Here is a 26,186-nt window from a genome sequence, read left to right as displayed (position 1 = left end):
CAATGCCTTAGTCATTGCCATGTAGATCTCAGGGCCCCCAAGCTTCAATGACATGCAGATCGTGTTGGTAATCGCCTTGTTTACAGGATGGAACACGCCCGGAGGCGATCGTTTCACTTCTGCCCACCTCGTGATTCAGACCTAATTGATTTGTAAATATGCTCCTAATGCGCTCCAGGCCGTGCCGGATTCGATGCCTAAGCAGGTTACGTATGCTTGAATTGCCCAGCCTATTTTTAGTAAACACCAGCTAGCACGCCAGGAAGGTGTGTAGCATGCCACAGTATACTATTCCAAAGACATCCAGTTGCTGATACTTTGGTACAAGTGCTAGTATCAGCTGGATAGGCTGTTGACGGAAGAATCCTTACAGGCAGGACAAGGAAATCTGAAACTGATTCATCAAACATGACGCTTGCTTGCATTTAACAGTCACGCGACCCAATCGACTCCAATTTCCAATAGCGGGAGTATCGATACATTGAGCGGAATTCGAGTTCAAGTTGTCAACCGCACTCCATGCACACAGAGAATGGGCATTATCGCTTCACACTTCAGCTGCCAAAAGTACGGAATGACACCCCACTAGCCGTCTTAGCAAGATTTGATGGGTGATGCTACAGCCCCTCTGCTACTCCAACCCCAAGTACTATTTAGGAACTTTCGGTGCCTAATAATGCCTGACCATGTGACCTGCAATTAGATGTAGAAGTCGTGTGACTCACATTAGAACAACATGAGATGACAAAGGAAGTATGCCTTAGTTAACTAGTGCGGGCTACATAGGAAAGCCTTACACTGTCTCAGAGATCTCCCCAGAGAGAGCCATTATCTTCTGAACATGTACAAGCAATTGAGGAAGGAGATTGTGGAGGTTGCAGATGTTGTGGACATGGAGGATGTAGAAGTGGTGGAGGGCATGGAGGTCACGGAATTTGTGGAAATCAAGTAATAGCAGAGGACGGCTGGAGTCTAGAAATACCAAATCTGCATATCTAAAAAACACCTCTTTGCCCAATGTGGCAATATTGATGATTCAAGCACATATCCCTTCTCATCCCTTCTCATCCCACGCTGTTCTAGGTGGAGGCACATGATAATCAGGCATTAAAAGGCATCAAAAGACATCAAACTTACCTAAACAGTACTAGGGATGGGAACAGCAAAATGGGAGCTGAGTGCAGAGGTGATTGTAGCAATGCCCAATTGAATAATGCCCAATCTATCCCAGTGAAGCTTCTTGCTGCCCCGGGCCTTCGAAGGAACCAATCCACAAGCCAAACTAGCCAGCGCAACTCTCTTTTGTCCGCCAATAGCTCGCCGATACTGCAAATGACGAATCCAGCCCGCTCCAACTCACGCATAGCCCCGAACATCTTCGTGTCACGGCGGAATCCTCATAGTTCCATATCGGCGCCATATTGACGGGTTCGTTCGAGGTACAGTGGTTTGGCCGAGGGCTGATTGGATGGCTCGGTATGCCGTATAGTTTGGGTAGTTTTACGCTGCGTCCGCTTAGGACGCCGGGAAACTATGAATGACAGAAGACCCATGACTTCAATTAACTATGAAAAGTACCCGAAAATAATCAGAGAGGTCAGTTCAATTATGAGTCACAGTTTTGAGAAGCATTACATAGTCAGGGGAGACATGACCTGGGCAGCGGTATGCTAGTCCCAATAGTTTCGAGTCCACCTATGACAAAAGCAGCACCACCGGAGGCGGTGATTAGAACGTCGGCCCTCAAACTACCATTGCTCCGGAGAAACAGAGTTGGAGGATAAGTGCTGTTTCCGCTTGTTGCCTCGAATAGTGGCCGTCCCTGAGTTCAAGTTATCACTCAAAGCAGCCATGGCTCAAGCTGCATTTCAGCCATAGCGAAGAGGTACATAAGACTGAGACAGGGTAAACCCGTGTTCAACTATCGTGTTCAGATATGATGATTGGTGGAACGATAGGGAGAACATGGTCCGTAAAGTACGGTAAGGGGATGAACTATATGTAACTCGGATAGTTCTAAAATGACTGGAACTTGCTATTTATGCTATGTATGTTTTGCATAAGAAAGTCATGAGTATTCGCCAAGAAGTGAGCGACTTGTAATGCGGTGGTAACGGCACCACATGCTTCGACAATAATAGACTCGGAGTCCCTTCAACATCAAAGGTCAAAAGAATTGCTGTGGTTATTGGTAGGTATGGATTCGGCTCGCCTAACCCCGGACCCGTGATCGACGAGTCAGGCTGGAAGCTATCGTGGCACTTTGCCGCTTCCAATAGATTCAATTAAAAGTGCATATCGAGCTTGTTCATCTGCTCGAACTCGCGTCAGACATCAAGATTACCCATTTAGATGAAGGGGATATGTCTGAGTAGGCAGAAGGGATGTCTGAGCAGGCAAGGTGCGTCTGAGTATTAGCACCCTTCATTCATCGTGGCGGCTGCTACCCCCCTGCGCCATTCCCAGCAGACAGCTCGGCCTTGCTACCTCTTTCTGCGTTGGATCTCAATCCAGTCTCTCAATGAACAATGTTAAGTTCAAGTTCATAGGGCATCCAGAACTGTTTACACTGGCCGCATATACTGCGACCCTGAATCCATGGTTGCAGGTACCCGATATATACCGCAGACCTGCGATCCTTAGAAATGCAATTAAATCTCACGCCTTACCAATTTGGTGAAACATGGTAATATCAATAACGCCCTGTGTCCTGTAACTTCGAAGGAGACCTTCGAATGCGGGGTACCGCCACTCTAGGGTCAGCGTGAAGGCCCGTGAACTGTTTCCTTTCCACCGAGCATAAGCTGATGCCGTCAATGCAGCGTTTTAGTGTACGCCACATTCATCGAATCATCCTGTATAAACTCTCGTAGACCGCCGACAGGAGCAACCCCAGCATCTCCAATTTAACCACTCAACATGACGCTGAAGACCCTCATATCCCAGTACATGTCGCTCTTGCCGACGAAATACTGGAAAATATTGGCTCCCTTGGGTGTTCTTTTACTAACACATCGTATCAACCAACGTCTCAGCCGTCGAGCTCTCAACAATGCCACACCAGCTAAATTTGACTGGGAGGAGGAAATCATCTTGGTGACTGGAGGAGCTGGCGGCATCGGAGCAGCAACTGTAAAGAAGTTGGCCGAGCGTGGGACGACAGTTGCCGTACTGGACATTCTGCCTCTAACTTATGAAGCTCGTAAGGGCCTGAACGTGGATGAGAAAACATATGCCCTGCCGCTAATAACAACTCCATTCTAGCGAAAAATGTCCACTACTATAAATGCGACCTAACAAACCGAGAAGGGCTCGCAACAGTCGCTGAGACCCTGACGAGGTTTGGAGACCCAAGTTTTCAAGCCCTAATTGAAGCTCGAACTGACTCCATCCAGGGAAGTTGGCACACCCACTTGCGTGGTGGTCAGCGCTGGTATCTGTCGCGGCAAGACCATCCTTGATGCTTCTCAGCGCGACATCGAAGTGTAGGCCAATCTATGATTCTTTAACCGCACAGTGTTGACCATGTCCAGGACCTTCGGAGTGAATAACCTGGGCCTGATATGGACGATCCAAACATTCCTCCCTGCAATGGTGACCAAAAACCATGGCCATATCCTAATCATCGCATCGCAAGCTGCATATCTCTCTACCGCCGGAATCGTGGACTATGCCGCTACAAAAGCGGCCACTCTAGCCATCTACGAAGGCATTCAGACTGAACTTCGTCATAACTACAAAGCACCAGCGGTCCGGCTATCGTGTATATCCCCTTCCGCTGTACAGACGAACATGTTCCGTGGTATTAAAGTCCCGAGCTTCTTACCAGCTCTCACGCCTGGCGATATTGCCTCGGTTATCGCAGAGATAATTTGGAGTGGACGAGCACAGAACAGGATGATTCCGCCCTCGGCTGGCCTATCTCAGCCGGCAAGAGTGGTTCCAGAGTGGATGCGAGTGGCACTCCAGGATTATGCGAAGGATGCTATGTCGTCGCTGTCTCCTCATCAGCCGATGCAGTAAATACAGATCTCTTTATGTTTATAATGTGGCAAAGGCATATTCCCGGAATAATGGAAATTTCTAAAATCATTGCGTTTTCGCCGCCTATGACTGAGCAATTGACAGCAGCTTAAATGTCTTCTGAAGTAGACCTTGTCTCTACCATATATCAACAACAAACGATAGACCACTCATAGATGACGAAACCGGACCAGTAGCCCGCCTTTGTGTCGAAAAGTCAATCCAACACCAAAGCTAACAATACAAACCATGGAGCAAAGTCATAAACGAGAAGTAATGCCACTGAAATGATATGGCGACTAGCGTGGCGGATTTCCCGCCTGGGCTCTTCTCGTCGTGATTAACCGTTTCGCTACGCCTGTCAAAGTTTTAGTAGCCGTAGAGCTACTGTTTTCTCGTAGAAGATTCAGAGCCACCACAAAAGCTTCGCGCAACATTAACACCCCCACGGCTAATTTCCACTAGGAGGCTTTTGCTCAAATTTTAAAATCCCCCCCTTAGGCGTCCCATAGTGGGGCTAATGATTAGGCTACAGATCGTCGCGCGTTGTTTCCTCTTCTGGACGCCGATTTTGCGTATTCCTCTACGCCTTTGGGTATAAGTATCGATTTCCGCGGCAGGAGTGAATCCTATCAGCTTGGGAGCACCTGGAGTGTGTAGCCTGCCAAGATAGGGCCCATCCGAAGCATAGTCAGTGCACTTGAAAGATGTGGTGGGCTACACGACTCTTGAGATATCTATACCTCAAAACGGTCGTCACTTTATTTCGAACTGTGTTCAAGTTGACACGTCCTGCAATCGTTGCCGAGAATCCCTCACCAGAAGCTTCTCATTCCAAGCCGAGATGCCAAGAGATTCCTCACAGCTCACCTGTACGGAGGTGATGCTTCGAAACCGCGACCAACCTTGATCAACTTCCACGGGAGCGGCATGATATTCCCGGCCTTCGGGGAAGACGACGAGTTTTGCCATTATATTTCCCAAAACGCAGACTACGCGGTCCTCGACGTTGCGTACCGTCTATCCCCCGAGAATCCCTTCCCGGCCGCCGTAAACGACGTCGAAGACGCAGTGCGATGGGTGCTAAGTCAACCCGAGAAGTTCGATCTTTCCAGATTGAGTATTTCGGGCTTCAGCGCCGGGGGAAACCTCGCTCTCGTGGCCTCAGGAGTGCTGATGCCTCCAAAAACCTTCCGTTCGGTGCTCGCGTTCTACCCAGGCACGGACTTGACTAGGATTCCCGAAGAGATGGTTGCGCCTGATCCTACTGGAAAAGTCATCCCCCCCTAGGCTGGCGAGGCTCTTCAGGAAATGTTATATTCCAGATGGTGTTGATGCGCGCGATCCTCGCATTTCTCCTATTTTCGCGGACCCGGCACGCTACCCAGCAAGGGTCTTGGTGATCACTGCCGCTCGGGATAATATGGCGTCAGAAGCGGAGGATTTCGTCAGTGCCCTCCAAAAGCAAAGCGATAATCTTGTGAAATTCAAAAGAATGGAGGGTTGTACCCATGGGTTCGATAAACGGACCACTGACGGGACTGAGCATGCCAAGGCTAAGAAAATGGCTTACGAGATGGCTGTGGAGATGCTGAAAAGTTGATGGATTTGCGGCCTTTGCAAACCTTCAGTATAATAAGTCTATTCATAGAATGACTTTGCGAAGACCTTACTGAGGGGAAGTCCTCTTTCCCGATCATCCATAGCATCAGGGCGAAGCCAGGTGGTCGCCAACTTCTGAACGTAGAATCTTGGCTCTAATGTCTCTACACCGAGTATTGAAAAGCTTCCCCGAGATCCTTTACTACGAGAGTGGTCGAAACCTTTCTAAATGATCCCCTGATTTCGCGATCAAGGCACTCGTAAGCTTTCTTGATATATATGATGTTTTCAATACTTAAAGAAAAAAAAATATGAGTCTTGTTATCTATGATCAAGTTCCTATGCCTGTTTATACCTCAGTCGTATCCGGGGACAACCATCGAGGCAATAATCTTGTCAAGCTCACTATTCTGCATGCCACAGAGATCTACAAAGTATTTCCTGGCACCTCCAAACTCCTTTTCAAAACTTTCTAAGAAAGACAGCATATATTCTTTGCGACTTCCAAGAATATACTCCGCCTGTTCACGAGTTTCTAACTCTCCTGTTTGAAGCGCATGCTGGATCATATACTCTCGCCAGGAACCCAATCCTTCTGAGGTAAGCGCATAGTCCGTCGCGATAGCTTCATTCGCAACACCACATAGACTCAGAAGCAGTGCGACAAAAACCCCCCGTCCGGTCCTTTCCAATGGTGCAATGAACCAGGATGGGGTCATCAGGATGCTGCAGAATGTGCTGTAAGATGGTGCGGAAGCTGCCAGTCTTCGCTGCACTCCGCGCAAGTAGGGTGTATGAGTTGACAAAACCACTTCCGCTGCCATCTTGGTTCTTGAGCCCGATTGATGTAGCTTGGTATCGCTCTGCCGCCGATCCCCATGATTTGTCTATCTGCCGGTAGACCGGAACCGAGTACCGGGTAGTCTCTGGGATGTCGAGAAGTGCCCCAGGCATGTGGTCAGCAACGAATGCAACATCTTTATCTGAGCGGAAGTCAAAAATCGAATGGATAGAAAGTGTCTTCGTCAGAGTTTCCTGTCCAGCGGGCGTGATTTGAGATGGCTGCGCAGAGCGAAACAGAAATCCAGGCCGGATCCGCCACTCTTTCGCTTCATTTGCGTTGATTAAAGCCAAGGCTGTTTGAGGAGGGTGGCATACATAGCCACCAAGTCCACGGAAATTAGAAACGCCGTCGACATTGATGAAAGGTGGCCAATCTTTTGGCAAGAGCTCGCTTTCGGCCATGGTGAGATGATGGAGCGCTCACGGGGTGGGGGGGGTGGCCGCCGGGGAAGTGTATAAAATACCCGTGCCCTCCGCTAGACCAGCGTGCGTCTGGAAAGGAGCCTCATTGGGCCCAGCCAGTGTCACATGCTTAGCTCCCAACAGTAGGTCATGCAAGAACCCAATGCATAAGCTTGAGGAGTATTGATAGGTTGGGGAAGGAAATGACCTCGGAATGTAGAATTTCCGTAGATTGGGTGCGGGTCTAAACGAAAAAGGCCGGAAAATGCGGGGTTACAAAGCGATCGGATACTTCTCGTTCCGGGACATGCAGGCGACAGCTTGGCCTGGGCCATGAGAGTCTCTCCATTGGAGTCTCTCCAAAGCTTCGTGCTCAGTCGCAGAGCAGGGCATCGCACTTCCAAAAGATGGGCCACGATAACAGTCAATACGACACTCCGGAGGAGATTCAAAGCTGTTATTCAACACTTGCAAACACATTCCGTCAGGGGAAGACCAAAGAAGTGGCCTGGCGCAAATGGCAGTTGAAGCAGCTTTGGTGGCTAATCGACGACAATGAAACCGCTCTCCTGGATGCGCTCCAGAAAGATCTAAATCGGTCTCACGGCGAAAGCTACCTCACAGATTTGTCAGGCATCCGGAGTGACATACTCTATCACCTGGACAACATCGATTCCTGGACGGCAGATGAGGTGGTCGGCGATGATTTCATCACCAGGAGCCTTGGAATAGCTCGAATTCGAAAAGAACCCCTCGGGGTAGTTCTCATTATCGGTGCATGGAACTTTCCTCTTCTGTTGGTCCTGCAGCCGCTCATCGCAGCTATAACTGCAGGCTGCTGTGCTATTATGAAGCCATCCGAGCTGACCGAAGCTTGCCCAACACTGCTCCGAGAACTCGTTCCGCGGTACCTCGATCCCACAGCCATTAGAGTGGTTTGTGGCGGCGTCCCGGAGACAACGGCGTTGCTGGAACTCCCCTTCAACCACATCTTCTTCACCGGCTCAGGGAATGTTGGAAGACATGTCAGCAAAGCAGCAGCAAAGCACCTCACGCCTGTTACGCTGGAGCTAGGGGGTCAGTGTCCCGCTATCGTCGGTCGAACAGCAAACGTAGACCAGGCAGCAAAGCGCATCGCGTTCGCCAAGTTTCTCAACGCCGGGCAGATATGTTTTTCTGTCAATCATGCCTTTGTCCACCCGGACATCTACGATAGCTTTATCAAGCGTTTGCAATTCTAGTGTACTACTTTTCTGGATGGAGATTCGACGATATCGACTTCAATTGTCAACAAGCGAAACCGGGATCGACTGTCCGAAGTTTTGCAGCAAACCAAGGGCTCGATTATTTGTGGCGGCGATGGCGACTCTCAATATCTCAGAATGAAACCGACTATTGTGTCGAATCTTGAGATGGATGGTGAGCAGAAATTGTTTCCTTCCCCGAGTTGTATTGACGTGGGGTATAGACAGCCTCTTGGGGGGTGAACTTTTTGGCCCTATCTGCCCTGTGGTCAAGGCAGATACGAAAGCAGCCTGTGAAGCAGTGAACACGTGAGTTTGTTTCTTCTCAAGTCAGACAGTAGGTAACTAACACTCCAGTGTAGCAAGGATCATCCCTTAGCGTTATACATCTTCAGTAACGATAAGAGCGAAATTGAAACTAGTGAGTGAGAATCATATCTCTCCGATCCAGGGTCTAATATAGAAATAGTACTCAACAACACAAATTCCGGTGGTGTCACAATCAACGACGTCGTCCTCCACGCAGGCTTTCCCGGTGCGCCATTCGGGGGAGTTGGAGGAAGTGGCCACGGCTACTACCATGGGCCGTACGGGTTCAAGCAATTCTCACATTTAAGGGTAGTCGTGAACACGCCCAAATGGCTGGAGCGTTTTATCGAGTTTCGGTATCCGCCCTACGACAATTCTAAGCTAGCTAAGGTGCCAAAACCTAAAGCCAAATTCAAGCGAGGGGAGACCATCGAAGACCAACGACCAGGGGGATTATGGCTGTCTCGAGCAGGGGTGTTGGCGGCAGTAAGCGTCGCCTTTGGTGCTTTTGCCTATTACCGGCGGACATCTCGTTAAAGCTTAGAGTTCCCAAGGACTTGAATTCGAGGCGTGATAGCTTACTAGCATTGATATGGAAGAGGCCACAGAGTCAACTGGGCATGGAGGGGTAAAGTAAGAGAGGAAGTGTCCAACCAGGTCGCAGTTGTGATATTATACGTGACCTTTTCATGTTAACTTAGCAGACGTATGTAACATTTTTCCTTTTTATACAAGATTGTTGAACACAGTTCTTAGCACAATTGGGTTGAATTGAAGTATTGTTATAGCCCTTTGCAATCCTAGTGTAAAAAGGAGATCTCAGTGTGGGTACAGTATGGGTATACTGAAACATCGGGAGGCATAATATCAGAGCAAATTGGCACACCGCTGAGATAGCCTCCGATTTCTTCGATAAACTTGCCATAGTCAACGAGGTCCTTCGAAGACCGTCAATTCGACATCACGCTGTACCCGAATAAACATCGGCCCCAGAAATTGCTGCAGCTTCTCTCTCTCCTCCTTGTCGTGCTCGGTCTCTACAAGCGCCTCGATTGTAAGCCGCAGTTTGTCATCGTGTTTCCCGTCTGGCCCACAAAGGTCTGGCCGGAAATCAAAGCCGCCATCTGACAGCCCAACGACGGGACTATTAATCCGCCTGTGTTCCCGCACTCGTGGAATGCTATTACCAGGATGCGAATTGAAGCTGAGCCTACCCCCAGCATAGGCTCTGTATTCGATTCTAAGAAGGAATCTGACGAAGGGTTGCACTGCCGGTAGACAGGCACACATAATTCCCAGACAGGGCTCCACGGTAGACCACACAAAGACTATGCCCATGATATAGCTGATGTCTTTGTTGTTGTCAAGAAGAGTCAGGTAGTGAAGTCGGATTACACTCGCAACGACGACACTTTTCACAGATCAGCTGTGGGCGAAAATCTTGGGATGGGCACCAAATGTCACTCACCCGATGCTAAGGCCCATCAATACAGACACAATGAGCTTTTGTCTCACACGCATATTTTGTCTCCAGATGACTGGGACCGGAACGAGAATGATCAGAACGTCCGTAAAAACATTCGACGCAGCATTGCCTACCCACAGGTTGTAAAAAGGAAATCGGTAGTGTCCTTCGGATGGATTGATATACTCCAGCCAGAAATATGAGATTGGGGCGGGTCCACAAAGGATGGCAATGATGCTTCCTAAGGCCCAGGCCGCACTGAGAGCTACGTTTGCGGTGATCATCCAGCTCATTCCCAGAATCCGCCGATAGAAGAGTAAGACGGATACTTTAACCATGAATAGTTGAAACACGTAGAGGATCAGCCAAATGAACAAGTTCTGACAGAGTCTTAGTATGACACAGTGAATCCCATCAACTGACGACTAACCTTCTTTCCAATGATCAGCGGGCCGATATTCACAGCCCAGATATGTTTCCCGAGGCCATATCTTTCTCCGCCAAGGCATGCTATTGCTGTGAGTGCAATCAGAGGAACCTAGAGGGTATTAGATTTCTGTTGCTTTTCTTCTTTCTTCAACAAGGAAAAAGTCAAAAGTGGCCCATTCGGAACAGTGTAATGCATAGTCACTCACCAGATTAAATAGCATCAACCAGTCGTCGAGGTAAGGTCGAATCTTTTGAATATGAACCAGCACGAAGAAACGGATGGCAACGACGATCGTAGTAACAACAACAAGAGCCACGCAAGCGACATTATCAGTCATCGTCCGAGTACGATGCACGTCAAGCCCAGGAGGCGGAGGCCCGATCAAGCTCTCTACTGAGACATGCCAGACCTCGTCTATTGTAACCATCGCAGCGATCCAGCGCGCAGTTAGAGATCTAGTCCCCTGAAAGCGAATGTGGTCTTCAATCTCGACTCATGGAGAAGATGAAGGCCAAAAAGCAAAGGGAGCCCTCCCCCCTGTAGAATCGTCGTCTCATTAATTGTGCGCTAATCTTAGCGGGCAGGCCCACGTGGGTGTACCAGAATGAAGGATCACCGGTGTACTCCCGGGGGGGTGAAGTAGTCAATTAAGTCTAGGCTGATTGGAGAAAGGTGTCTGTGCAGACATGCTAAATATCCCGGTACGAACATCCCTACCAACTTTGTTTTAGCCGCGCATGACAGGGCGGGACCCCGACCTGGCCGTAACGGCTATTGACACTATTCTCTGAACCTCAACCTCTTCCTGCGCCCCTACTTTTTTTTTCTTGCCTACTGTCTGCCTTTGGACATCAACAGCCAGTGTATGCCATGACAAAACTTGGGCGCGTTGCAGGATTTACTGCGTCTCAAGCTTCCCGGTGGCGCATTCATGGGGCTTGCTCAAATTTGAGCCCTGCGTCCGACCACGTTGAGTGGGGTTTAACGGCTTAAGGGCCTGCTATTGCCCGGTCGTTTCATATTGTTTAATCCGGAAATGCCAGGATGCTCTGGACCCGTCAAAATTTCAAGAATTGAAGCCTGGGCTTCGGCAATCTATCAAGAGTTTCGCTATGTAGAGTTAATGACGTCGATTGGTATATCTACGGCTTGGGACAGACAACCGTCTTCTGAGCGTAATTTGTATGCTTGTGTTGCTGGCCATGCCCAAGGGCCTGAGCACAGAAGCCTCGAGCACGTCGTATCCTGGGGAGTCTGCACCGAATGCAATGCCATGGATCCTCCCACATCCAGCATGAACTCGGCCTCCTACCAGGGAATCTCTGTCTTTTGCGACCGCGCGCGGACTCTCCAGCCCTCACCCAGCGGGAAGGATAAGAGTAATTTCTCCCCCAAAGCGGAGACTTGCACGGTGCGCAGCTTCTAAAAGTACGCTTGATCGACACTCCCCGATTACTCTTAGGGGGCGGGTCGGGTCGAGATCTTTGGGAATCCAGACCATGGAAAGCGGAATGATTTTGGATTGTAAACTGAGTTGGCCATATTCACATAGTCAAATCCCAATTGACACTATAATTGTTATGATCAATTCTTTGAGCATATATGTGAGTCCTCGCACCTTGAAAGCGGAAACAACCCCGGAAATGTCGACCGTCCTTAACTGTAGTATTCGTCGCATGAGGCCTTACATGTTTCAGGACAGCCTGCATGGTATTATTCTCTGTGCGTGAATGGTATCAGCCAGTGAAGTATAAGCCCTTGCGAATCTCTGTTAGGCCTGAATCGTGGGAAATTTGCTACATGAAGCCCCTTATCGCAGTCAAAGGGAATTGGCTACGACTTTCCTGCAACTCCTGAACAGATGGCCCTAGAGCCCCTGGGACTGAATATCCCAGTCCAAATGGAATAATGGCTTCCAAAGTTGCCCACATTCTTGGCTTGATGTATGCCTGTGCCATGAAATAATTCATCCTGCGCTTGAGATTGGGTTACAGGAACCCTGGTCGTCCATGTCGGCCATATAGGCCCCCCCTTAACGGGATGATCCCCTGGTCGGCGAGGGCCGCCACCACATAGGGTTGGGCCAGACTTTTTCGCTTTCATTCCGACCTAATGGCTTAATGCAATTGTCTTGGCGACGCGTTCTGTCAGATCAGCGTAGATGATAGTTAACGCCTGGGCATGTACCTGTGCATGATTCCTATCCGTCACGGGACTCCAGTCTCCTCCATAATCAAGGCAGTGCACATGTGGTTGATTCAAACAATGACAGAACCGAGCCATCGCTTACTGACCACCCGACAATTGGATGCGGGATCCCCCAAGATCCACTTCACTCCAGCCAGCTGAGCCGTGAAACGCTGCTTGGCATCGCGAGTTTCCGATCACAGCCTAGACCGCACCTGCGCCGAGACGAACGGAGTTCGTCTTACGCATCGAGTAGCGCCACATTGACAAGGATGAGCGATGTTAAAGAAGATGCCAATGTTAGTGTCCCCTTTTTTCTTCTTTTTGGAAACTTCTACAACCCCTACCCCAGTATGCCGGCATAGGGTCTTGCTGTTAACAGTAGCTACCTTCTCATCAAACACGAAACCCTTCTTAGAACGACCTGAAGCCGTGTCATAGCAGTATACGGGCCTCTCTCGTCCATTTTTCAAGAGCTGTGCGATCGAATCGAGGCTGAGGTATACGTCATGCTCCCCGGCACCTTCAGGGCTGGGACACACTCCGCCACAGCGGAATCATCTTGGCATCTTGTCTCCGCCCGAAACTCTGATAAGAGCTCCCACCCCACATCTGGGCTTTAATTGGAGGCTGGGCCGTTCATTCAACGCGCTTTCGACTCTGGGCTACCAAGGGAACTAACGGAAGCCTAAATATTGAAGATCCTGCGGTCGAACGAGGCTATGCAGCTGGCTTACCCGGGATTCTACCGTGGACGCCAAGCTCAAAAACATCATCGGAATGACATGTTATCGATTCTTCCCCTCCAAAAACTCGTGTCGACGGCTCTTCCAAGACTGCCAAGGTTCCAGGGCCTTGCGAGATGCAGAAGAGGGGTCTCTTTCGTATAGCGGACGGCGTAAGGCGGTATTAGAACCGCCTGGCGTAGGGCTGGTAATTATTCACTCTTAAGGGACTAAAGCAACAAGAATGTCAATATACCATGAGTCTGCGTATATACACCTGTCTTCACGAAGGGCTCTGTCTGCGAAACCTCCGCAAGATCTGGACTTGAAGAGGGCAAATCTTGGAACGGATGAGAAACCTGCAGATCCCTGGCAAAGCCAAGATACCAAGGCAGCCAAGAAGAGGATAAAGAGCATGATCTGCAGAATCGGTCTAGGCATCATATTACGTGAATCCGTTGTTTCATGGACTGATAGATTAGAGGCGCGGCTTTATATCTATCTCCAAAACCTGGCATTCCAACCCGTCTTCTTCTTCACTAGCTTCAAGTGCCAGCATGACGAGGTCCGATCAAATATCTCCTCCAGCCACAAACAGCATACCTCCTCAAATTACGGACCCTCCCCATGAAGGCCCAAGTAAACATAATGATGAGGGCTTCCCAAGAGACGTCAAAAGAAATACTCCACCTCCTTCCGAAGATAACAGCGATGTATCTGCCGCAACATTCACTGCGCGCAAAGCATCAAAACTGCAATATATATCAAGGTATATGGGCATGGAGCTAGATCGGACCCACACAGACCTCGTCCTGATAATCTGCGGCTTCGTCGCCGGCCTCGTCGACGGGCTCTCGTTCAACGCATGGGGAAGTTTCTCAAGCATGCAAACAGGTATACTCCCCCGCCCGCCCTACAGAACCTTCGCAGTAACAAAAGATTCTCAGGAAACACCGTCTTTATCGCCCTCGGTGTATCAGGCCAACCCGAATACCCAGCATACCTATGGGCCAAGTCCCTCATTGCCCTAACGGTCTTCCTCTCCAGCACAATCTTCTTCATCCAGCTCTCCCGCCTTCTCAACCCTCTCCGCCGCTCAACCCTAATTCTCTCATTCGGCACCCAAACAGCCGCGCTCCTTGTCGCCGCTATCCTCGTCCAACTAAGCATTGTCAGTCCCCGGCCCGAAGACCCGCGCGCCCCGATAGAATGGAGCCAGATCATCCCCATCGCACTCCTCGCCTTTCAAGCCGCCGGCCAGCTCTGCGCGTCACGGCTACTGGAATACGACGAGGTGCCAACTGTTGTCGTGACGACGCTGCTGTGCGATCTGCTAAATGACGTGAAACTCTGCGCTAGGCCATGGTCTGCGAATCCGAAGCGGAATCGCCGGATTGGGGCCTTTTTGGCGCTATTTCTGGGGGCGATGACGGCGGGAGGGCTCTCGAAGGTCGCTTCTATGGCGAGTAGTTTGTGGTTTGCTATGGCGCTGAAGAGTGCTATTACGGTTTCGTGGGTGTTTTGGAAGGATGGGGATGGGCGTATAAGGCCGAAGAGGGGTTTCCGATGAGTGTTTGGCGTGACTGGGGGATGGAGATAGACGATCTGGGATTGAGTGACTTCTTGTTGAATTTGTCTTAGAGAGAACTTAGGAGTATTTTCCGATGGAGAACGGAGCCACAAATGCAATGGGTTGCTTGCAGTGACTTATCGGCACAGCCGTGACTGAGGGGAATGGATCAACTTGAATCGGTGATCAGATTGAAGCGCTTGTATGATATTCCCAGAGTCACTTCAATCCTCGAGAACCATAAAAGAGGTCATGCTGGAGGATAGTACCACACGTTTCCTAGGTGTGGGTGATGTAGGGCCTGATATGAAATTAAACATCCCGAGTTGCACAATAGCCAGAATGTACAGTTGCAAGATTCGAATAAGAAGATGGTCCTTGGTGGTATCCGTCTCGTCCGAAAAGGAGTGATTAATCTCCGCTGTTGCAAATTTTGAAGGATTGTGAAAGAATGACGTGAAACGTGTTCACATCCCTCGCCATTGCACCCCGCAACGGCGTGGGCCTTCGCTGTTTATAATTAGATCGAATATGTCGAAGAGTGGGTAGGAGGGGCAAAGAAAACAGTTCGTATCGAGTCAGAAAAATAATGAATTTGTAAGAAGTAGACCAAAACTCCATGAGCCCCAATGCAATCCATCATATCCATGAACCATAAAAGAGCGCCAATATCCGCACAATGATGCCACAGGCAGGCTCCGAGTAAACCAAGCCAAATCCCAAACGATGCTTAAGTGAAATGCAAACAATACAAAAAAGTCATGACAACGGAAATTCTGAGAACGAAATTCTCACGCAACAGCATCCATCTTCGCACGCCATCGAGATCCATAAACCTTCATCGCGAGAACAACTGAGCCACTTGCGAAGCCCACAATGCCAAGGATCGTGAAGAGCCAGCCATTGCCGATAGCAGAAATAACGGGCGCAGTAATGAGAGATCCAATACATGCCAAGATGTTCCGCATGAAGTTGTTCAAGGCAACCCCCGTCGAAGACTTCTTGGGCATGAACTCGGTGAGCATGGTAGTCACCAGGGTGAAGATGAGCATGGACCCGATACCAAAAAAGAAGTTGGCGATCATGGGGACCAGCCAAAACACCCCCTTGTCTACGGTCCATCCGTACCAGAGAAGCCCGGCAGGGAACAGGAATGCACCGAGCCAGGCATTCTCGCGCATGCGATCCTCGGGGTGAAAGACCAAGCGGCCCTTCTCGTCATATCGATTCGCCCTTTTCGCTTCGCGTTGCATAATCCTATCCATCCACCGCCCACCGAAGACGGCAGCGATGAAATAACCCAGCGAATTTGGGATATATAACAAGCCGACGATGATAGTGCCGAACTTATACGGCGGTTTGTCGAAGGAATACTCGATGCTAACGTTCAAGACATTCAGGGCACCGAAGGCGATACTTCCGTAGTAGACACTGAGAAGAACGGGGAGATGTCGTAGGTAGAGAACAACCTTGAGTGGATCAATGAAGGTCATTTTAAAAAATTTCAGATATCTGGTGGTGGAACGGGCGACCTGTTGGGTCGACACACGGCTCAGTCGTCTATTTTCCGAGGAAGCGTCATTGGGAAGGTCGGGCAGGATAGGCTTTGGAGCAGCCAGGGTCTCCGGCAGGCTGAAAAGGATGATACAGAGAATGAAGGCACCGAACGCAGCCGAAAACCACAGAGTACTGCGCCAACCCCAGCGTTCTGAAAGGAGGCCACCGATGATAGGAGCCAGCAAAGGTCCACAAAGAGGGCCCAAGAAGAACATACTCATTGCCTGGCCCCGCTCATATGGGTGCCATATGTCGGCAATCGTTCCGGCCCCAACAGCCTGGACGGAAGCGGCCGCACCACCACTTAGCATCCTCATGACAATAAGCATCGAAATAGAAGATGAGATAGCACAAAGGCAATTGAACACGACAAATAAAGCGAATGAGACCAGGTAGATGGATCTCCGGCCAAGTCGTTCGCTGAATGACGACCACCACAGTGGAAATATCGCCATGGCAAGCAAGTATAATGAAATCGTAAGGTTGGTGATCGTATCGGATGCGTGCAAGTCTTTAGCTACTTGTGAAAGGGAGGCTAAAAGGGAGAAGACTGTTAGAAGACCCAATTTATCAAAAACCGAAGATGAACGTACGGAAGAAAATAGAACTTCCGAGCGGCGTTGCGATGGCTGCCAAAGCAACAACGAAAGAGATAAACCATTTTGTGCGCCGGGAATATGTCCGTGGATTCTCAACCTCTGCAAGCAAAGTAATTTGCCCAAGCAACCCTTTTCGTTGCAGTCGTGGTACTTTTACAGGTGCGCCCAGCTCGGTGGAATGGCGAGGCAAAGGTGGTGGTGGCGAGGGTTCCACGTCTTTCTTCTCGTGCACGGCCGTCGTGACGCTGGAACGACGCGAGACCGTGGAAGTGTTACTCATCTCAATCGTTGCCGGTCCATGGATAATGGGCGCTTGACTGCTAGCGCTCCTTGGAGGCACCAGAGTCGACATGCTGACGTTCAGGTGATTATAGTCCTCCCCCATCTTGAAGATTATTGCCGGTGGAGCGACAAGATAAATACTCCCAGAGAAGATAGGCTAGTGGAAGACCGGGTGGACATATGCCGGCCAAAGGTCGTGTCAATGTGACCCTACGGCCAAGTTTCAGAGGTCAGGCCAGCCTCTTGTAGACCCCAGGGACGGGTGTTGTTCCCTGAAAAGCCTAGCAGCGAGGAAACGGATTCGGAATCGTCTAGGCTGTGACCGACAGAGGTTACAGGGCAGCCATAGCCTTGCGAGCTAAGGGAATGAACTACGCTCAATGCGTATTCCTAAAGAAGAAGTGATAACTCGATATGCGACGCCAAGACCATAGGTATCATGGTGTGGGTAGTAGGGATCTGCCAACAAAACGCTTTAATGGGTAGCCGTGGAGCCTCGACGGTGGAACTATAGGGCCAAAATGCAGGAACGAGCCAGGAATTTGCGCGGAGGTTGTCTCAGCCTGAGGAGATCGTCCCGTGCGCCTGCCATTTTCATCCGAGAAGGAAAATGGAAAGTTCTCTGCCTGGTGCCTCCTGGGGCCTCCTGGTGCCCGTAGGGTCGTATGAATCGAGATCATCGGGCACGGGGTCCACCGGTGGCCCTCCTTCGAGGACAGCAAACCCGAGAGCTCCAAAGGGTCCCCTGCTGCATTTTGGCATTTGGGCATTTTGATGACCTGGAACATGCAGGAACCAATCATGGTGGGAAACCCCCCTGCTATGGCTTATCTGCCATATCTTGAGGTAACCATTCTCGATGATTAGCAAGGAGACCGTGGGGCGAGTTCTCCCCCTGAACCGCCTGCTCGTGGGGGCTGTGAAAAAGTAGCTGAGCGAGTCAGATTCGAAGAAGACTAGTGCCGGGATTCCGTCGGCAATCAGGCTCGCATCCTGTCGAGTGAGTCTCTTGATAAGGCTGGGGAAGACAAGAATAGAAAAGTTGGGTGGTCAACAAAAGCATTTGGATGGGGAGAGGAAGGAGGAATCGAAGCCATATAAGTCATAATAGACTATATTAAGCTTGCGGTGGTCATTAAGCTCTTTTATGGCGTGCTCGGGGAAGTCGGGGGTGACGAACCCACTCGCGTCTTGGCTTCGACCCGGTAAAAGCAGGATAAGGGAAGCCTCCCTACCCTTCGCATTTTGTTCAAATTCTGGGGCAGCTGAGGCAAAGGATATGGAAACGAGAATGACTTCCATGAGTCAAGGCCTCATTCTGCGCATAGACATCACGGTCGCTGCAAGGAGGCGATTATTAAGCCCTCCGACTGCTGCCATAAAATGACGGTGAACGATGAGCTCAAGAGAAACAAGTTATTCGATCGAACAAAGGTCATCGCTCCTCTAAGATAGCTTCGCTACCTCCCTTATTCTACTAATATCATTACTGTTTCTCAACCATATTCAAGCTGCAGAATGCCTGCCTCGACACCTGTTCCTACCAATCTAGCCGCGTTCCAAGGCGACAAGTACGCCGATGCATGGGCTGCTCAATGGAAGAAAGGCGAAAGCCTGCCCTGGGACGAAGGGTTCCCCAATCCAGCACTAGAAGACGCGCTCGTGAATCACAAAGCCACGATCGGAGAGGCCATTGGCCACGATGCACAGGGCCAGCCATACCGACGTAAAGCTCTAGTTCCAGGTTGCGGACGAGGAGTTGATGTGCTGCTCCTGGCGAGCTTTGGGTTTGACGCATATGGCCTCGAGTACAGCCCAGATGCGATCGAGGCATGCAAAAAGGAGGAGAAAGAGAACCATAGCTGGTACCGTGCCCGTGACCAAGCCGTTGGCCCAGGCAAGGTCAACTGGGTACAGGGTGATTTCTTCGATGATGCTTGGTTGAAAAAAAATTGGTGTTTCTCACTTTGATGTGGTATACGACTATACGGTAAGTGAGGTCTTTGTGCTGCAATACTACGATCTCTGAGATCAGCTATATTCTCTCAATGCAATGAAAATCGACGACTCTAACTGCTTCTCAGTTCTTTTGCGCCTTGAGCCCCTCAATGCGTCCCCGATGGGCTCTCCGTCAGACTCAACTTCTCGCTCCATCTCCGTCTGGCAATTTGATTTGTCTCGAGTTTCCTCGGCACAAAAGCCCATCAGAGGCAGGACCCCCATGGGCCTCGCCCTCCGAGGCGTATATGGAGCATTTAAGCCATCCCGGAGAAGAAGTGCATTACAATGACCAAGGCCTTGTCAAGGAGAATCCTTTGCAGCCGCCAAGCAAAGCCGGCCTCGAAAGAGTGGCTTTCTGGCAGCCTGAGCGAACTCATGAAAAGGGCCAGGGTAAAGATGGAGTGATCCATGATAGAGTTTCTATCTGGCGTCGACGCAACTAAGCGTATCGCCAGTTCTTTGGGCCGCTTAAACGAAAAAAAGAATAACGGAATAGGATATATGAGTCGATGTCTTCTTTGACGGCAGCCGCAGCGTATGCAAACTTCGAGCCGGCGTTTACGTAGTTGTGATTCGTAGAGTTGGTCTCATCTATGTCTTATTGTATCTTGGAGAGGGCATTGTAATGCTCACCCAGGCCGTAGGAGTGGCGGTAATATGCCAACCAGACGACCCGCTTGCGCTTCTCCTCCTCATCAAAGCTATCCATATCTCCGGCTTCGATCTTCTCCATCCGGCCGTCACTCTGAACAACATTAATCTCAATGCCGTATGCTCGGGCAATAGCCTGTAATTCTAGTTGACCACCCCATTCAGCCGTGAGTCTAATTTTCCGGGTATATTCTTCCAAAGGTTCTTCCATGAAAGCTTCAAAGTCATCCTTATTTTGTGAAATGAAATCTGCCGTCACCGCCCGGACGGCACGATAGCCATCATGCTGAGGGGAAGCCACAGTGTCAATCCGAGATTGGGTCGTGGGTTGTAGAACAATTCGACTTGGATCGGGTCGTAACCCGACTCCGGAGTCGTCCAGCTGTTTTGCGATCGACGAGTAGAGACAGTGTCCGTCTGGATTAACTTCGATCTCTTTCAACCCCAGCTTCTTAAACACCGCTTCCATGATCTCCTTCTCATCGCCTCTATAGTTTTTCTGATTGGCTGCCTCTTCCGCGGCGGCAGCAGATGCAGCGGCTTGCTCGGCCGCGCGCCGGGCTAAACGTGCTTTTTGGCGGTTGGGCTTCTTCACCCGGCTGGAGGTGTTTTCGGGGGTAGCGGCCGGCGCTGGTTCTGCATCTCGAGGGGCAAGTTCAACAGGATCGCTAGTGGAGGTTGGTTCGTCGTCAACGGTGAGGTTTTCCAAGCCATCCACGGGCGCCGTGGGTTCGCCAGTCAACTCCGCAATCTCGGCCTGGTGTCGTTCAGAGAGTTCTTGTTGCATGCGCTCGCATTCGTCATTAACACCCTTGCGGGTCTTCTTTGTGGCGGACTTCTTCTTCTGGGTAATACGTCCTTGGAGGTCCTTTTGCTCCTTGCGGTGCTTGGCCAGAAGGTCCTCCATTGCGTCCGTTATCCGAATCCGTGTCGAAGAACAAACGAGGTAGATGCCGAGCCTGAAGACTGTTATACGTAGAGCTGGGGCGGGACGCCAAAGCCGCCCCGCAAAACCCTGACTGCGGTGCCCTAGATCGCGTCCGAAAAAGACATGGTGCAGGTACTCCCCGGAAGATATATGATGCGGCGCCGAGTGGATTTGGTGAGCCTCGGCTTAACAGCGGCTCGGGAGCCCGGGTATGGGAAGCAGCTGGGTCTCATTTAAAGTACTGGAACCTTGACGGGTTTCGCCCTCTTGCAAGATTCCCATCATCGCTCGCAATCATGGATTCAGAGAGTTTGTTCAACGTCAAAGTGGGTTTCCCCTGCTAATCCCTATCAACGTGATCGTGCGCTTATACTTCGCTTCCAGGGCAAAGTGGTGCTGGTCACCGGCGGGGCCAAAGGCATCGGTCGAATGATCTCCGAGGGATATGTCACCAATGGTGCTACTGTTTATATCTCCTCGCGCGATGCAAAGGCCTGTGAGCAGGCTGTTACTGAGCTCAACGCTCTCGGAAAGGGAAAGGCGCACGCCATCCCGGCCGATTTCTACAAGTACGATGATGTGAAGAAGCTGGCCGAGGAACTGGGCAAGCGGGAAAGCAGTTAGTGACACCTATGCTACATTGCGTTAAAAGCTGGCTCCGCTAATAAGTTAATCTTTTTCTAGAGCTTCATGTTCTGGTCAACAACTCCGGCTCCAACTGGGGCGCGCCCTACGACGAGTATCCTACCGCCGCATTCACTCGCGTCCTTACCCTTAACCTCCACCGAGTCTTCGACCTCACCCAGCTTGTGACTCCGTTGCTCGAGAAAGCATCCAGCAGCAGTGACCCAGCCCGAATTATCAATATTGGAAGTATCGACGGCCTCCGGGTGCCCTCGCTGGAGACGTTCGCCTATAGCTCCAGTAAGGCCGGCTTGCATCACCTCAGCCGCGTCCTGGCCAATCATCTGGGCAAGCGAAATATCACGTAAGCTTCACCTAATTCTCCGTCGATAGCGCTCTTCACGGCAGGCAGAATTCCTCTGTGTAACCTGAGCTAATTAGACTAATCGCTTATTTGACCGATAGTTCCAACACCTTGGCGTGCGGCCCCTTTGAGAGTAAGATGATGGCGGCTACTTTGAAATCGTTTGGCGAAGCGATCAAGGCCGGAGTGCCACTGGGACGCATTGGAACCCCACAGGACGTTGCTGGCGCATGCCTGTTCCTGAGTAGTCGGGCAGGTGCTTACGTGAATGGTGCCACCATCGCGCTGGACGGCGGCAGCGTCGTCTCAGCAAAGATCTGAGATAAGCGCGACGACCGTGCATATACTTGTATAAAGAACTCAATAATAACTAGTTCTGTTTACCGTTACATGTGGGATTCCATCCGAAGTTCGAGGAAAGGCTACTCATAGTTCCAAGTAGTCCTTTTGATCTACTAGTATTGACATGAGCAATAAGTCTGCCAATCGCAATGCCGCTTACTTCTAAACAGCCACGCAACCATTCCCTAGATTTTTTTTTGGTTCGGCACGATATTAATGAAGTGCCGGTTTGATACCTGCCAAGAGGGGATCTAGTCTGAGAAGCTCAAATGCTGGTGGTTGCGACTAACGCCCGCGTCGTACAAGCTTAGCTGTGTTTAGTAAAGGGTAAGCCTCTATTTGGATCACAAGGGTGGGACAATATGTAAAACGCAAAGCCAACATGTATTCTATTTCTGGATGGCTACTAACATTAGAAGTCAAAGGTCTTTTCTTCGATGAACCAGTCTTGATCCTGTCAAGGGCCTCCACGATGGTCAAAAGTCGGAGTGTTCTGGAGTGTTCTGCGGAGCCCCTCGCCGGCTACTAGTAATTGATCCAGGCAATACTAGCCGTCCATTGAGGTGTCTGCACGTTATTCGTCCAGTCTCATGCAGACACTTAGCTCAAGCCTCCATTAGCAAAAGCAAAAAAAATCCAATCACAATAACTCTGACCAAATTGCCTTTCAAACCGGGCATTCGGTGGCCAGGACGACGTTATCTTCGCTTATCGGAGGCAAGACTGGGCAAGTGTGGATCGGTAACATCATCGCTCTATGCCGTCATATCTCGAAGATCGTCCGGACATCCCACTTCGCACCGCATATACAATTCTCAACGGCCGTTTCACTTCATTCAGACGAAAACTGCATCGATTGCAGCCCAGACTGTCTTATCCCGAACACCAGGTCGCCCCTGCCACCCTCTCCTTCGATCCCTATAGCTGAATTAGCGCAGCTACCGCTCTCCCCCCTCTAGGTACCCTAGGGGCTTGAGGTCACTACCGCGCTTGCCGCGAACAACGATTCCTGTCAGACACCCCGTGAGAAACAGAGAAACCAATAGAAGAAAAAAAAGGAGACTCTAAGGAAGAGTCGGTGTGGGAATAGCCGCCTTGCGTCACGCACAACCGGAGACTGCATCGATCCCTCTGTTTTCCCCTCCACAACACTACCATGACCGAAAGAAACGGGCACCGTGCCCCATCTATCCCCATCGTGGACCCATACTCTAACGCAGATGTCTACTATGGCGACGGAGATTCTCTCGCTCGACTTCGCGATCGACGACGTGCATTTTCGGCGGTAAGTTACCACCGCGCTCGGACGAGGATCCCCGCGGGGTATAGCTAACACCGGACACAGACTCTCCAGGACTTTTCACGCGAAGATATTCAAGGTTATCTAGGATCCACGCCGTCACGGCGAGGGAGTCACGGTAGGGTACCTTTACAGTTCCTGTCGAAATGTAGCAAATTGCTAACAGCATCAAGATGAACCAAGTGGCCAGCCCCGAAAGTTCCGCATCGAGGTCGATCCGACCCTGGACGCTCTGCTGAAGCAAGAAGATACCGACAGCAATATGCAGATCACCATTGAAGACATTGGTCCTAAGGTATGCGACGAATATGACACAAACCGTAGGCGCCCAGCTAACCGGATTTAGACAATCTCCGTCGGCACTGCGGGATCATCTGGAATCAACCGCGTAGATGTCCGCGGCACATACATGCTTTCGAATCTACTACAAGAGCTGACTATTGCGAAAGATTATGGTCGAAAGACTATCATTCTTGACGAGGCTCGTCTCAACGAGAACCCTGTCTCCCGCTTATCCAGGCTGATTAAGCATTCGTTCTGGAAGGCGCTGACCAGGCGTATCGATGGCTCGAACATCGAGGTTGCTGGTAAAGATCCAAAGGACTGGACTGCGGATCCTCGACCCAGAATTTATGTCCCCCCGGGTGCTCCGCAGCAATTCGAATACTACAGCAATATTGCGAAGAACAACCCAGAGCTACGATTGGACGTGATAATGCTGGACGCTAATATCACACCAGACTATGTCATGAGCCTTGTCGATAAGCCTGGCTTGCTAGCGTTGGCCATGCAGACCAAGTTGAACGATAAGACTCAAGAGGAAGAGCTAGAGGGTGTTCCATTTGTCGTCCCGGGAGGCCGTTTCAACGAACTCTATGGGTGGGACAGTTACATGGAGTCACTGGGCCTCATTGTCAGCGACCGGGTGGACTTGGCCAAGGGCATGGTGATCAACTTCTGCTTCGAAATCAAGCACTACGGCAAGATCCTTAATGCCAACCGAAGTTACTACCTCACCCGCTCTCAGCCTCCGTTCCTCACAGACATGGCACTGCGTGTATATGAGCGTATCAAGACAGAGCCAGACGCATTGGAGTTCTTGAGGAATGCCGTTCTTGCCGCTATCAAGGAGTATTATAGCGTCTGGGCCTGTGAGCCGCGACTGGACCCTGTCACTGGGCTCTCTAGGTACCGCCCTGAGGGTTGGGGTGTTCCACCTGAGACTGAACCGAGCCACTTCCTGCACATCCTCCAGCCCTACGCGGACAAGCATGGCATGACCTTCAAAGAGTTTGTCGAGGCATACAACACTCGTAAGGTGGCGGAGCCAGAATTGGACGAGTACTTCATGCATGACCGTGCCGTGCGCGAATCCGGCCACGACACTAGCTACCGACTGGAGCGCGTGTGTGGCAACCTCGCAACGGTCGACCTGAACTCTCTCCTGTACAAATACGAAGTGGACATCGCGCGCATCATCCGCATCCACTTCAAAGACAAGCTGAACATCCCCGTCGAGTTCCGCACCCCGCTGACCAAGGACATCGAGTTCGAATCCTCTGCAGCCTGGGATCGCCGTGCCCGCAAGCGAAAGCATCGTATGGACCAGTGCTGCTGGGATGCTGAGCGAGGCATGTTCTTCGACTACGACACCGCCAAGAAGGAGCGCACTTCCTACGAGACCGCAACCACCTTCTGGGCTATGTGGGCGGGCCTTGCGTCCCCCCAGCAAGCAGCCATGATGACAGAGAAAGCACTGCCTCGCTTTGAGGCATTCGGCGGTCTTGTCTCCGGAACAGAGGAGTCTCGTGGACCGGTAGGCTTGGAGCGTCCCAACCGACAATGGGATTACCCATACGGATGGGCGCCACAGCAAATGCTTGCCTGGACGGCCTTCCTGCGGTACGGATACCAGGAAGAGGCCGAGCGGCTGGCGTACAAGTGGCTGTACATGATTACGAAGGCGTTTGTCGATTTCAACGGCATTGTTGTTGAGAAGTACGATGTGACACGGCCGATTGACCCGCACCGCGTTGATGCGGAGTACGGTAATCAGGGCACTAATTTCAAGGGCGCGCCACGTGAAGGGTGAGTTCTCCATTCTACTTCCCGATACTCGGCTTGCCGAGACCATGGGGTGATTATGGTGCTAACATTCGCAGATTCGGGTGGGTCAACGCCAGTTACGTTTATGGACTGGAGATCCTGAACGCGCATATGCGCCGCGCTTTGGGAACCATTACCCCATATGAAACGTACAAGAAGGCGGTTAGTGCGCAGGAGGCATCGGAGGCTGCGTTCTGATTGAGGTTGCATTGAAGCATGAATCGCTTATGTGCGTGTCTTCTGAGACTGCTTGGGAGATCTGGCGCATCTTAGAAACATGTATGAGGGTCATCAGAGATGTGGATATTTTTTTTCTCTTTCATTATATGAGGGGGGAAAACAATTATTATATGAGAAGGAAAACAACGAAAAGTGACAGTTGACGCTCCGAAGATTTGAGTCTGCAGGCGGGTTTATTCATTTTCCGAATTGTTGAAGATGTTTGTGGCAGCATGATTCTAGTTTCAGAAGCGAGAGACGAGTTAGATGAAAAACGACGCATGAATTCCAGTATTTTCCCCTTTTGCTATCGAGTCATAGGTGCCGAGTGAGGAGTCCGGATATTTTTCCGGCCCTCGTGATAATGCACTTCCTCATTCGTCACTTTCGAGGTTTTTGGTATAACACTCCGA

At 50.6% G+C, this 26,186-nt stretch overlaps 14 protein-coding genes across 14 annotated transcripts; 10 read left to right on the top strand and 4 right to left on the bottom strand.

Annotated features, from left to right (window-relative positions):
• Positions 1–2,919: 2,919 nt before the first annotated feature.
• N7468_010173 (uncharacterized protein) lies at positions 2,920–4,023 on the top strand (the record flags this gene model as incomplete). The annotated part of the gene is made up of 4 exons (XM_058479468.1): positions 2,920–3,202; positions 3,265–3,340; positions 3,396–3,485; positions 3,534–4,023. The coding sequence occupies 4 exons, from the start codon at positions 2,920–2,922 to the stop codon at positions 4,021–4,023; spliced, it is 939 nt and encodes a 312-aa protein (XP_058326036.1).
• A 930-nt stretch (positions 4,024–4,953) lies between these two features.
• Positions 4,954–5,313, top strand: N7468_010172 (alpha/beta hydrolase; the record flags this gene model as incomplete). The annotated part of the gene is made up of 1 exon (XM_058479467.1): positions 4,954–5,313. The coding sequence occupies one exon, from the start codon at positions 4,954–4,956 to the stop codon at positions 5,311–5,313; it is 360 nt and encodes a 119-aa protein (XP_058326035.1).
• A 133-nt stretch (positions 5,314–5,446) lies between these two features.
• Positions 5,447–5,626, top strand: N7468_010171 (uncharacterized protein; the record flags this gene model as incomplete). The annotated part of the gene is made up of 1 exon (XM_058479466.1): positions 5,447–5,626. One exon carries the CDS (start codon positions 5,447–5,449, stop codon positions 5,624–5,626), a length of 180 nt encoding a protein of 59 aa, XP_058326034.1.
• Positions 5,627–5,981: 355 nt separating this feature from the next.
• On the bottom strand, positions 5,982–6,870 carry N7468_010170 (tyrosine-protein phosphatase; the record flags this gene model as incomplete). The annotated part of the gene is made up of 2 exons (XM_058479465.1): positions 5,982–6,250; positions 6,297–6,870. 2 exons carry the CDS (start codon positions 6,868–6,870, stop codon positions 5,982–5,984), a joined length of 843 nt encoding a protein of 280 aa, XP_058326033.1.
• A 407-nt stretch (positions 6,871–7,277) lies between these two features.
• On the top strand, positions 7,278–8,111 carry N7468_010169 (uncharacterized protein; the record flags this gene model as incomplete). The annotated part of the gene is made up of 1 exon (XM_058479464.1): positions 7,278–8,111. The coding sequence occupies one exon, from the start codon at positions 7,278–7,280 to the stop codon at positions 8,109–8,111; it is 834 nt and encodes a 277-aa protein (XP_058326032.1).
• Positions 8,112–8,252: 141 nt separating this feature from the next.
• Positions 8,253–8,960, top strand: N7468_010168 (aldehyde dehydrogenase; the record flags this gene model as incomplete). The annotated part of the gene is made up of 4 exons (XM_058479463.1): positions 8,253–8,289; positions 8,339–8,423; positions 8,477–8,535; positions 8,584–8,960. 4 exons carry the CDS (start codon positions 8,253–8,255, stop codon positions 8,958–8,960), a joined length of 558 nt encoding a protein of 185 aa, XP_058326031.1.
• Positions 8,961–9,350: 390 nt separating this feature from the next.
• Positions 9,351–10,745, bottom strand: N7468_010167 (uncharacterized protein; the record flags this gene model as incomplete). Its single annotated transcript, XM_058479462.1, has 4 exons — positions 9,351–9,834; positions 9,892–10,268; positions 10,319–10,426; positions 10,524–10,745. The coding sequence occupies 4 exons, from the start codon at positions 10,743–10,745 to the stop codon at positions 9,351–9,353; spliced, it is 1,191 nt and encodes a 396-aa protein (XP_058326030.1).
• Positions 10,746–11,441: 696 nt separating this feature from the next.
• Positions 11,442–11,744, top strand: N7468_010166 (uncharacterized protein; the record flags this gene model as incomplete). Its single annotated transcript, XM_058479461.1, has 1 exon — positions 11,442–11,744. The coding sequence occupies one exon, from the start codon at positions 11,442–11,444 to the stop codon at positions 11,742–11,744; it is 303 nt and encodes a 100-aa protein (XP_058326029.1).
• Positions 11,745–13,787: 2,043 nt separating this feature from the next.
• Positions 13,788–14,800, top strand: N7468_010165 (YoaK family protein; the record flags this gene model as incomplete). Its single annotated transcript, XM_058479460.1, has 2 exons — positions 13,788–14,124; positions 14,178–14,800. 2 exons carry the CDS (start codon positions 13,788–13,790, stop codon positions 14,798–14,800), a joined length of 960 nt encoding a protein of 319 aa, XP_058326028.1.
• Positions 14,801–15,591: 791 nt separating this feature from the next.
• N7468_010164 (MFS transporter) lies at positions 15,592–17,341 on the bottom strand (the record flags this gene model as incomplete). Its single annotated transcript, XM_058479459.1, has 2 exons — positions 15,592–16,892; positions 16,951–17,341. The coding sequence occupies 2 exons, from the start codon at positions 17,339–17,341 to the stop codon at positions 15,592–15,594; spliced, it is 1,692 nt and encodes a 563-aa protein (XP_058326027.1).
• Positions 17,342–18,756: 1,415 nt separating this feature from the next.
• Positions 18,757–19,682, top strand: N7468_010163 (putative thiol methyltransferase; the record flags this gene model as incomplete). Its single annotated transcript, XM_058479458.1, has 2 exons — positions 18,757–19,149; positions 19,323–19,682. The coding sequence occupies 2 exons, from the start codon at positions 18,757–18,759 to the stop codon at positions 19,680–19,682; spliced, it is 753 nt and encodes a 250-aa protein (XP_058326026.1).
• A 155-nt stretch (positions 19,683–19,837) lies between these two features.
• N7468_010162 (deubiquitinase OTU2) lies at positions 19,838–20,797 on the bottom strand (the record flags this gene model as incomplete). Its single annotated transcript, XM_058479457.1, has 1 exon — positions 19,838–20,797. One exon carries the CDS (start codon positions 20,795–20,797, stop codon positions 19,838–19,840), a length of 960 nt encoding a protein of 319 aa, XP_058326025.1.
• A 317-nt stretch (positions 20,798–21,114) lies between these two features.
• On the top strand, positions 21,115–22,127 carry N7468_010161 (short chain dehydrogenase/reductase family; the record flags this gene model as incomplete). The annotated part of the gene is made up of 4 exons (XM_058479456.1): positions 21,115–21,144; positions 21,203–21,437; positions 21,503–21,806; positions 21,908–22,127. The coding sequence occupies 4 exons, from the start codon at positions 21,115–21,117 to the stop codon at positions 22,125–22,127; spliced, it is 789 nt and encodes a 262-aa protein (XP_058326024.1).
• Positions 22,128–23,304: 1,177 nt separating this feature from the next.
• On the top strand, positions 23,305–25,752 carry N7468_010160 (alpha,alpha-trehalase; the record flags this gene model as incomplete). Its single annotated transcript, XM_058479455.1, has 5 exons — positions 23,305–23,433; positions 23,494–23,566; positions 23,622–23,743; positions 23,795–25,536; positions 25,611–25,752. 5 exons carry the CDS (start codon positions 23,305–23,307, stop codon positions 25,750–25,752), a joined length of 2,208 nt encoding a protein of 735 aa, XP_058326023.1.
• Between the last annotated feature and the right edge of the window lie 434 nt (positions 25,753–26,186).

The sequence above is a fragment of the Penicillium chermesinum genome, assembly GCF_028974085.1.
Source record: "Penicillium chermesinum strain IBT 19713 chromosome Unknown utg000008l:1.0-1752722.0:1.0-1753981.0, whole genome shotgun sequence".
Classification (NCBI taxonomy): domain Eukaryota; kingdom Fungi; phylum Ascomycota; class Eurotiomycetes; order Eurotiales; family Aspergillaceae; genus Penicillium; species Penicillium chermesinum.
The sequence above is the reverse complement of the archived record's forward strand: the minus strand, read 5'-3'. Positions and strand labels throughout refer to the sequence as shown.